We start from the raw sequence: 11618 nt of genomic DNA, 5'->3' as shown, positions 1-11618 counted from the left end.
AGCTCAGGTAGGAGAGGGACGGAGGAGGCTAGCCTGGTGGGGACAGGGGGACCCTGCAGGATCAAGAGTCAGAGTTAGGGTGCTTCCCCCCGCTGCACCCTCTTCTAGGGCAGCCAACTTCCTGCTGCTGCGCCGGCGACTTTCAGTTTCATTTCCCCGGACCCTCTGCCTGAGCCGGAGCCGCCGCCGCCGCCGCCGCCGCCGCCTCCGCCGCGATGCCCAAGTTCAGCTGCCGGAAGCTCCGGGAAACCGGCCAAGCCTTCGAGAATTTCCTGCTCGCGGAGGGGCTGGACAAGGAGACAGATCGCGAGTGCCTGCGGACCATCTATAACCAAAAGTTCAAGCCCAGGTACGGGTCGGCCCGCTCCCTGGCCCCGAATCGCGGGCCCACTTCGCCGCCACGACCCCCGCGCCGGGCAGCCCTGCCCGCCCGAGCGGGGGGATGCAGCTCCCGCGGCGGCTCGGCGGGTCCTGGGGCGGCACGGACATCCCCTCCCGCGCGGTGCCCACGCCCCGCCCGGCCCGACCCCTGCGCCCACGTCCCCGCGAAGAGCCTCCCGCGCATCCCGCGCCCCCGCCGGCCCGGGGCGGGGTTGTTGTGCGTGCGGGCACCCGCGGCTCCTGGGGGCGAGGGGACAGCCCCTGGCCGGGGGAGGGGCCCGTTGGGGTGGGGGTCTGGGGCGTCGCGCACGCGCGGGGAAGCAGCCTCCTGGTGGCGGCGCCGAGCCCCGGCGCGGGCTGCATGGCACCTCGGTCCCCCTGGTTGAGGGGCTGCTTCAGGGTCCACTATGTCTCCCTACCCCCCCCTCCCGCCCCCCAAAGCTGGTGTAGGAGGGAGAACCTCAGGGAGTTCGGAAGGAGAAAAGGCACCAACTACATACGTGCCGAACCTCCGTGAGCACCTGTGGCTTCTCCATGGAGACTCAGGCCAGGCCAGTCCCCAGGGGGCCCCTTCCATCCTGTGGCTGAAGGCTGTTTGGTCGCCTTTCCTGCTGCCATCCAAGTGGAAATCAAAGAGACTTCACTCTGTCCAACCGTAGAATTGTGCTGCAAAAACACCTCTATCAATAGGCTCCAGAAAACCAAGAAACAATTTAACAGGGATAAGTGTAAAGACTTCTACAACTAAATAAGGGGTTAGGCTTAATAACAGACCTGAAAAAGACTGGATTTTAGCCGAGGGAAGGCCAGTATGGTTGCAGAAAGAGTGAAAGAAGTGTGGGATTGTGTTAATAGAAATATGTATTAAGGGGAGGGGGAGTGACTCTATATTGACCAGATTATATCTGGAATATTGGGTTCAATATCAGGTGATACCTTTTTTATTGAGTTTTGAGAGAGGAAGGGAGAAAGAGAGACATCGAGTTGTTGTTCCACTTATTTATGCATTCATTGGTTGATTCTTGTATGTGCCCTGGCGGGGATCGAACCCACAACCTTGGCGTATGAGTGTCACATTTTTAAGAGGGACATTTACAGGCTTGAGCAACATCTGAAGGAGCAGCGAAGATGAGACCTGTTTGTGCCCCCTCACTACACTGGGCACCTTGGGTAATATAAGGATGGAAAATGTATGATCCCAGGGGAGCCATAGAAGCTGTGATAGGCACACGGTATACAAGAGAATTCAGTGGAGAAGGTGGCATTGACCCTGGCTTTGGAAGGATAGAGTTTTAGTATTTGGAGGAGGAGGAAGAGTAAAGTTCTCAGTTGATTCATAGTCAATTATGAGACCCAGTCAAAAGAAACCCAAAAATGTTTGCCTTGATGGGAGGAACAATTGACCTTGAATATTTTAAAGACTTTCACGGTGGAAAGAATTACACTTCTGTCCCTAAGGGGGAATTAGGTTCACTCGACATGCCCCCCTCATGCTCCCTTACTCCAGGTGGAGATTTGGATTCTAATTAGTACTGTCAAGCCCAGGCTGGAATGCTGTGACATCAACCCTCATCCTCCCAGTGGGAATTCAGTGCTGCTTCCCAGGGGCTCTCATAACTCCTTCACACCCTGGTTATAGCAGGATTACACTTTTGTCTTCTTTAGAGCTTGGTAGGGGCGGGTCTTCCCCCCACCAGAGTGTCTAAATCCTCTGAAGACACAGACGGGTTTTTTCATCCCAATTTGCATCTTCCGGGCAGCGGCACCCCCCCCCCCCCCAGCCTTGTATGTAGTAGATGCTCATTAAATGCTTGTGGAACCTAACTGAATTAGTATAGTTGATCTACAAGACAATAGACTGTAGGAGAGGTATAGCTCCTGTCACCCCTGTCCCCTCCAACCCCTCACTGTCAGGAATTCTAGGGAGATTCCTACACTGTTAGGAATTGGCCCTTTCCAACAGGGTTATTTTAGGATGTTACAACATGCTCTGCTCCCAATTCTTTCTTTTTCCCATCTCTTTATTCAGTTAGGAAACCTACTTAAGGAGACTCTGCACTGTGCCTGTGCCTTCGTTCCTGCCTCTAAAGAGTGTATTCCAGCCCCGCCCGTGTGACTCAGTGGTTGAGCATTGGCCTATGAACCAGGAGGTCACGGTTCGATTCCCAGTCAGGGCACATGCCCAGATTGTGGGCTTGATCCCCAGTGGGGGGCATGCAGGAGGCAGCTGATCTAAGATTCTCAGCATTGGTGTTTCAATCTCTCTCTCCCTTTCCCTTCCTCTCTGCAATCAATAAAAATATATTTTTAAAAATAGTAAATAGTGTGTTTGTCATAGTAATAGTGATAATGATAGGAAATAAGTGGAGAGTGTTACAATGTTATAGCAATAGAAAATAATTAAAGAGTGTTATAAGAAATGTAGAAAAATTATTTTTTGTGAAATATTAAAGAGCAGAGGGAATGACCTCTCTGGCCAAGCCCTAGCTGCACCGTATAGATAAGACCGTAGCTGAATGCTGCCCTTAGGAATGACGTATGTAAGCCTGTCAGACACCTTCTGAGTGACACTGTGATAGACAACCAGCTTGTACTCCCATCGTGAGATTTTGGTTGTTCTTCTGCCGTCCGACGTGGAGCAAGGCAGCGTGGAGCGTGGGTCAAGAGAGGACGATCGATGTCTGAAATCAGGGACCCGTTTCTAACCCTGTTCTGACCCACAGCAGTCCAGGTGGCTGTCAGTAACATACGTCATCACACAAGTGTTCATCAGAGTACAAGCTGGTTATTTCCTGTCATTATCACTATTACTATGACAGTATTCTAGTAAGGAGTGGCAGATGTGCAGACCAGGCAATACAGCTGGAGTTCAAATCTAGTGGCATAGATTTTGGACAACAATCTGTTCAAGAACAAAAATCCCACCGAGTACATTTTAAAGATTTAATTGGCTTTAATTGAACAATTCCTGAATCAGGCCGCATCGCCATAAAGACAAAAGCCCTCCAAGAAGTGGTACAAATTGGAAAGTTTCATGGGCAGGAACTGGGCCGGACAAGAAAGTTATTAGCAAAAGAAAAGAAAGGATGTTTCTGGCTGGAACACCTTTGGGGGGTGGGGCCGGAGGGCTGGCGGCAGGGGTCTTATCAGGCGTATTACCTCACCAGTGTTGATCAGGAAATTCCAGGCTGGTTTGAGGTCACATTCCTGGTATTGGCTGAAACTGCCCTCAGGTCTTGGTGTGTTGTCCTGGGGGCAGGCAGCTCTACTTGGGCCTGTTGTTTCTTCCTCTTTAACATCTCTCCGTTTTCCTACCTGAAGTATGTGAAAAATGCCTTTCTCTCAGGGTTGCGGGAGACCCAAATGAGCGATGGTTGGTAAGGCCTTCATCCTGTGTGGCATATTGCTCGGGCTTTGGGAGTTGTGGCTGTCATTTTAGAACGGAGTAGGGCCTGGTGCCCCGAAAAGTTTCTCACCTCAGGCAGGAGACTCATTATTTTATCAACAAATATTGGCCGGATGCCTCCCGAGAGCAAGGTGCTACTTGCGTGAGTCACCATGAATACACAGAAGGAACCTAACTGTCTAAGGAAGGGGGCGGTGATTAAACATAATTATTTAATGACTGTTGTGACAAGTGCTTGTAAGGAAAAGTCTAGTATGCCTTGAGAGTGTATACCTTGCAGGCCTGACCTAGTCTAGGAATTTGAGGTTTCTGGGATAAAGTGATGTTTGAATGGAATCTTGAGAGATAAGCAGGAGTTAGCAGATGCGGGGGCAGGGAAGAGCATTCCAGACAGAGGGAGTAACCCCTTCAAAGTCTTGGGGTGACTTGAGGCCAGAGGGAGGCAGGGTCTGGATGGGGTAGGACCTTGTGGACCCGCCGAGAGACATTGTGGGGTTGGTTTGTTTTCTTTTAAATCTTGACAGAAATAGGAAAGCACAAAGTTTCAAAGTAGGAGACCGACAGAATCAGGGTTTTAGGAAGACCGTTGGGGCTCCTGGCGTGGAGAATGGCTTGGTATTTGGATCTCTGTCCACAGTAAAAAAATGCATTTTACTTCAGGGCCTGATAAAGCCTGCTTCAGGGAACAATATGTGTCCTTGAAACAATGCCTAGCCTCACTCCCCACCCTCTGCTGCTTTTAATTCTACTTTGTTTCAATTTTATAAAAACCCTGGTCTTGACCCACCAATGAGAGTTGCAACCCAGAGTTTGAAAAACATGGAATGAGATGTCCCTTTAAGACGGTTTCCAACTCTGATCCTAAGTTCTGAAATACTCCTCCTCTCGCTCCTATTCTTTCCTGAACTGAGTCTAAAAAGAATAGTTATTGTTCACTCAACAAACAGCAGGGGCCAAAGTCGGTAGCTGAGAGCGACCGGAGGTACCATTAAGGATGGATTGTCCACCCTCAGGGTGAGAACCTGTCCCTTATTTTCTTCTCTAAAATAGAATGACAATAGTTGCTACCTCAAAGGGTTATTGTGAGGATTAAAGGACATCATGTGCATAGGCGCTCAGAACAGCGCACAGTGAGTTCTCAGTGTTTTCTATTGTTGATGTTCTTGTATTCGCATTATCATCGTTATGTGGAGGACTTAACTGTACCATCTGAAAACACGAGACTTAATCCTGTAGACGGTGGCGTTATAAATTGGGGGGCCCCATCTGATTTCTGTTCATGAGGATAGTTCTTGCCTATTTAGGAGGTGAACTAGGAGAGGGTTTGAAGGAGGAGTCAGCTCCCAGAGCTTGGGAAAACGATACCATCGGGCAGTTCACAGAAGAAACGTAAATGACTGTTCAACAGAAGGCAAGGTCCTCCAACTATATAATCATCAGGGAAAAATGCACATTTAAACAAGACATCATTTTTTGCTCATCAGTGTCAATGGAGAAAGGCAGTTTTGCACCTAATGTTATACATTACAATCCAAAGAGAAGAAGCAAGTGGGTGACATGAAATCCATTGGTGACAGATTAGGCAGGCGGGAGAAAGCAAAGCAGGGGAAACCTCTGGGGTTGGATAAAAAGTAAAATGATAGACACTTACATCTCTTACATAGGTGGGGACAGGACAGCCAACAATTACGTGATAACAGGATAGTTAGCAGTCAAGGATTAACGTGATAACCATAACAGTGAGAAGGTTTATGGTCCCTCCCCGGTGAGGTCTGGGAAAAGGGCTGAGGTCTGGGAAAAGGGCGTTATCCTGACATTCCAAAGGTCTGTTGTCATAGGTGGGCCCCCTCAAGGTAAAGATTGACTTTTGCAAGGAAGAAGCTAGTCTAGGACATGACTACCCTGCCATAAACTACTTTTAGTTAAAAGTTTTCATTTCAGATCATCTTTGTGGTTACTTAAGGTCCCTGCGTTTACAAGGCTGCCCCACTGGGGACCGAGCCCACAACCCCGGCATATGCCCTTGACTGGAATCGAGCCCGGGACCCTTCAGTCCACAGGCTGACGCTCTATCCACTGAGCAAAACCGGCCAGGGCTCATTTATCTCTTTATGCATGCAAGCTAGTTCATGATACCAACCAGGGTATTTTTTTGGTGGTTGTTTTATTATTTTTTTAAAGGGGTCATGTTACACACATTTTCTTACTCAACAGCACATCCTGGAAATAACGCCTAATTGTCTGGTGGACACCTCTAATGCATCGTTGGGGGTTTGCCCCAACATTTTATTTTTTTATTCATTTCAAAGTAAGTTACAGACATCAGTCAGTTCACTTCAGCACGAACTGTAAGTTCCAAAATTGTTTATGATTTTTTTTTTTTTAGTAAAATTTACATGCAATGAAACGGACAGATTTAGGTAAACCATTCTATGAGTTTTAACAAATGCATATACCTGTGTACAACCCGCTGCCAAGATGTAGGACATGACTGTCACTCCAGAAAGTTTCCTTATCTCCTCACCCTTACCCACCCGGAAGCCACCGCTGCTCTGATGGTTTTGAGGTAATATGCCTGTTCTAGAACTTCACTTAATGGATACACATACTAGTACTCTTTTACCGATTCAACCACTTGGTGTGTATCCATCGGATGTTGTTTTTATTTGTTTGTTTGTTTTTGTATCACAGAGTAATGTTCCTTGTGTGAATACAAATCACAGTTTATCCATTCTCTTGTTTTCAGTTTGGGGCTATTTTGAATAAAACTGCTATGAACATTCTTGTACAGATTGTTTTGTAGACTTATATTTTCACTTCCCTTTTTCTAAGGGGTAGAATTGCTGGGTTAAAGGGTAGGTAATATTTGCCACTTTGGTTTGTTTGAAATCTTGGGCACATTGCTTAACCTCTTTCTTTTAAAAACTTTTTTTATTGGTTTTTAGAGAGAGAGAAACATCCATTTGTTGTTCCCCTTAGTTACGCATTCATTGGTTGATTTTTTTTATGTGCCCTGATCAGGATCTGAACCCACAACCTTGGTGCATCAGGACAATGCTCTAACTAGCTGGCTACCTGGCCAGGGTGGTTAACACGTTAAGCGCCCAATCACCGGTGACTGACACTATACTTTCCGTCCGGAAAACAAAACAGGCTGGGCGCTTAATGTGTTAACCTCTTTTTTGGTTATGACAGCGAAGTCTTAAGAGCTGGTCTTTGTTGTTTTGTTTTGACCTTTTCTGAGGGGAAGTTGCTCAGCCTTCCCTAGATCCTGCCCATTTCCTGAACCTGCTGCTCACAGCTTCCCAGCAATTTTAATAAAGCTCTTATCACTTAAACCCGCCTTCATTTATTCTGTTGCCTACAACTCCATCTAAAAGTAGTGTGACCATTAAATACAATAATAATTTTTAAATTTAAAAAGTAAAAGTAATGTGGCCGTGTCTTCATATATTTAATTCCCTTTTGTTGCTTTTTCTTCTTTTATAGAGCTTGTCCGAGTTTAGACGGTCTGTATCGCCTGGCACCTCACATCCCAGGCCACTGCACGTGGTGCTGTGTGCCAGCCAGCAGTTTAATGTTTGCATTGGCATCTGTTTCATGTATAAAATAACAGTCTGGAATGATTTAAATTTTTTTTAAACATTTTAAAAATTGGTTTTGAGCCTAACCGGTTTGGCTCAGTGGATAGAGCATCAGCCTGCAGACTGAAAGGTCCCAGGTTCGATTCCAGTCAAGGGCATGTACATTGGTTGTGGGCACATCCCCAGTGGGAGGTGTGCAGGAGGCGGCTGATCGATGTTTCTAACTCTCTATTCCTCTCCCTTCCTCTCTGTAAAAAAATCAATAAAATATATATATATATATTTTTTTAATTGATTTTGAGAGAGAGAGAAAAAAACATCGATATGAGAGTGAAACATCTATCAGCGGCTTCCTGCACACCCCCTATGGGGGACCAAGACTGGAACCGGAACCCGTGCATATGCCCTAACCAGGAATTAAACCAGCAACCTTGTGGTGCCCAACCAACTAAGCCACATCCTCCCAACAAGTACTTGTCGAATAAGTTACCAGTCCTAGGTCCACATTAGGTGTTAGAGTTGTATTGTTTTTTTTAATGTAGTGCACAGCATAATACAATCATGTATACTTTTCATTAAAAATCAGAAAATTACGGTGTGTGTTTAGTTTTACATGAAACTTCCAGACCCTTTCCAACACGATTGCATCGTTTATAGTCCAACTCACAATGCATGCGTGTTCTGTTATTCCCGTGTTCTTGTCAACATTTAGTATTGTCAGCCTTTTAAGTTATAGACACTGGAGTGTGTGGTGCATTCTTCTTAATGGCTGCACAATATTGCAGGAAGTGGGTGTTTATAGTTTATTCAGCCATCTCCCTATTGGGGGGAATGTGTTTTGTTTCCAGTTCTTGGCCACTGTGGATGACTCTGCAGTAAGCATCCTTGTGCATATATAATTATACACTGGTACTTTTCTTTCCAGGGGATACATTCCTAGGAATGGGATTCCTGAGTTACAGGATACTTACATTTCTAGTGTTAGGAGATATTGCCAGATTCTTTTTCCAGAGATTGTAATACTTCACCTCTCTATCAGCTGTGTATGACAGTTCACTTTTCCATATATACTGACAGCAATACATGTGATGACTAGTTTTCCACTTTTGTCAGTCTAATGGAAATAAAATTGTCTCTCTCTCTTTGTTTTTATTGATTTCAGAAAGGAAGGGAGAGAGATAGAAGAGAATGATGAGAGAGAATCATTGATTGCCTCCTGCATGCCCCCTACTGGGGATCAAGCCTAGAGTCAAACTGACCTCCTAATTCAGTGGTTCTCAACCTGTGGGTCGCGACCCCTTTGGGGTCGAATGACCCTTTCACAGGGGTCGCCTAAGACCATCGGAAAACACATATATAATTACATATTGTTTTTGTGATTCATCACTATGCTTTAATTATGTTCAATTTGTAACCATGAAATTGGGGGTCACCACAACAGAGGAACTGTATTAAAGGGTCTTGGCATTAGGAAGGTTGAGAACCACTGTAATTCATAGTTCGACACTCAACCATTGATCCACACCGGCTGAGTAAATGGTATCTCATTTTTACTTTAATTTGCATCTCTGCTTTTGAGGCATATTTTATACTTTTTTGGTCATCTGGATTTATTCTTTAGGTTGAATATTCAACTTTTCTATTGTTTATCTTTTTTTCCCTAGAAATCTAGGTGACTAGATATATAATACAAGAATTGGGGCTTTTTTTCCAACCAGTATGTACTAAGTTTGTGATTTAAAAAAAAAAAAAAAAAACACAAACTTTTTTTTATGATTGTCCCCTTAGACCAGGCAGGGATGGGTGACTTTGGGTAGTAGTATCAGACATGGGGAATAATTTGAGAAGTATTGTGATGGTAGCACTCACAGTAGAGGTTGTAAAACTTGCAAAGTTGAGTTCCTCCTGCCCCTGTGCCCACACAGAAGTTTCCAGAAATAGGCGATTTCACATAAAAATTTTGATTTGGGCTTCTCTCAAAAGCCAGATCTGGCCATCTTGGGCCTGCCTCCCCTGCTGGCAACATCTGTCTGGAGATGAGGGGCGTTCCTCCTTACACTAATGATTCAACAATGGCGCTGAGCAGGTGCCAGAGGCTGAGGGCAGCAGAGATAGTTACCTTTGGAGCCTGGCTTCTGTCTGCATTGGAGTTTGTGTTTAGTCCATGGAACTGAATGACTCACTGACCAAGGAGCCCTGGTGAAAGTTTATGGTGACCTCCTGATTTCGGTCCCTTTATGACTCCAGCAGCGTTGGAGGCTGATACCTGATTTTAAGACTTCTTCCTGATACTCCTCCTTCTGGGGGTGGGGGTAGGGGAAAGGTTCCTTCTCTGTTTCCTCTTCCTCCCTGGGTTGTCCTGGCCCCCACTGTTCTCAGATGACTCACACCACCTGGGGAGATCCTGAACACTGCGATTGTAACTGCAACCTGGGGGCACCCTGCTGTTAGGCTCTCCTTTGACTTTGGCCTGAATCTCTGGAGCCACCTGCCACTGGAATCTCAAACAGAGCATGTCCAAATCCATATGTCACGGTCAGTCCCTCCAGCATCCTTCTCCTCCTGTCCTTGCCTTCTATCTCAGGAATACCCCCTAAAGCCACCCCACTGATTTCGGCATTGTCCTAGCCTCCTCTTCCTTCCCGCCTCCATTCCCCTTCCAGACAATCACCAAATCCTCCTCACCTTCCATTCTCCGCATTTTCAGATCTGGCCCCTTTTCTCTCCTTACCACGGCCTTGTTCCTGCCCTGGTCATCTTTCAGTTGGACTGTTGCAATGGCCTTCTTCTAACTGCTCTTCTGCCTACAGTCTTGCCTCCAGCAAATCTACCCTCCAATCCTGATGCCAGAGTGATGTGGAATGCACATCTGGTCTTGCCACTCCCCTGCTTAAAACCCACCCACCCGGGGGTTCTGTAACCACAGTGTAGCCTCTGATTCGGGCTGAAAGTAAGTTGCTGCTCCTCCTGCTCCTGCTGCTAACCATTCGTTACCATTATCACTACTAATACGAATACTAATACGAGTAGCTAGCATTTACTGAGCGGATTTTCTATTGTGTTTTCAAATGACGCCTTATCTCTTTAACCCACATCAGAGCTGATTCAAAGTTTTCTGCACCGTGACATTCTCATTTATTTGGGGTGAAGGGAAAGGGCAGAGTTACAGGCAGGGGGCACCAGGAAAACGTCTGTGACTGTAAATTCTCTCACGATACACTAGCGAGTGAGTGTGCCGGTTCAGCCTTAATCGTTAAACAGGGATCACCATGGTTCTTATGAACTAGGATTTGCTTTCATTCCCTAGAAGCATCGAGGGAGGGTGGTGAGCTGCCCAGATCTTGAATATGCTCAGGAAGTATGTCACATGTGGGGATGCCCTCTGGCTCCTGGGTGCCAGTAAAGGAGGAGGACTGCTGGCCTTCGGGGTCAAGGTCGGGCCTGCAGAACTATGTGTGACCTGGTCCCTGCCCACCTCTGCTGCCTCCTGCCACGCCCTCCCTTGCACTTTTCACCCTAGTACAACCAGACTGTGTGTGATACTAATCATAGCGCACCTTACACCTTACCGAGGTCTCCTTATGTGCCAAGCACTGGGTTCAGTGGTTCACTGCCGTGTCCGTCTCGGGTAACCCTCACAGCCCTGCCAGGTAAGTCTGTCGTTGTCCCCATTTTATAGAGGAGGAGAGTGAGGCTCTGAGACTCAGGTGAAGTAACCTGAAGGGAGGCGGCTAGTGGCGAGCCCCTCCGCCCTTGCTCTCGCCTACTCCTCCACCTAGTCCACACTTGGCACGCACCCTTGCACCTGACGCAGGCTCGTGGGGAGACCTTCGTGAACACCCACCCCTGCCCCCAGGCTGGGCTCAGTGCTGCCCTGAAAGCCCCTCGCTGCCCCCCAGGCGGTGGGCTGGGATCGAGGCGAGTCTGGGGCTCTTGCCGCTCTGAGCCCCAGCGGCTAGTGTCTGGCACATAGCAGGTCTCTGTAAGCGTTGGCTGTGTTGACTAAACCGAATTTCAGGCACAGAACGTTGAGTTCTTGCTCCTCTGACCAGTTTTCAGCACATCTGATTTTTTGTAAATAGAACAGCAGTCACGCCTCTGGACGAGGAACAGTAGTCAAAAATGAAATTTCCAGCGGCGGGGCATAGCTCATAATAAAAAGGTATTCTTAGCCGTCCGACTTTGAATCTGTTCGAACTTCATTAGTTATCTAGCTGGAAGAGTAAAAAGCCCACATCAAAGCAAAC

At 47.0% G+C, this 11618-nt stretch overlaps 1 protein-coding gene across 1 annotated transcript in view; it reads left to right on the top strand.

Moving 5' to 3' along the window:
* The window catches only part of MOV10 (Mov10 RISC complex RNA helicase), a 23271-nt gene continuing 11653 nt past the window's right edge, over positions 1-11618 (top strand). Inside the window, exon 1 of the mRNA XM_023757014.1 lies at positions 1-349. Coding sequence (XP_023612782.1) covers positions 216-349 — 134 coding nt within the window. The 5' untranslated portion in view covers positions 1-215. The remainder of the gene's footprint in view (positions 350-11618) is intronic.

The sequence above is a fragment of the Myotis lucifugus genome, unplaced genomic scaffold, assembly GCF_000147115.1.
Source record: "Myotis lucifugus unplaced genomic scaffold, Myoluc2.0 scaffold_101, whole genome shotgun sequence".
Classification (NCBI taxonomy): domain Eukaryota; kingdom Metazoa; phylum Chordata; class Mammalia; order Chiroptera; family Vespertilionidae; genus Myotis; species Myotis lucifugus.
The sequence above is the reverse complement of the archived record's forward strand: the minus strand, read 5'-3'. Positions and strand labels throughout refer to the sequence as shown.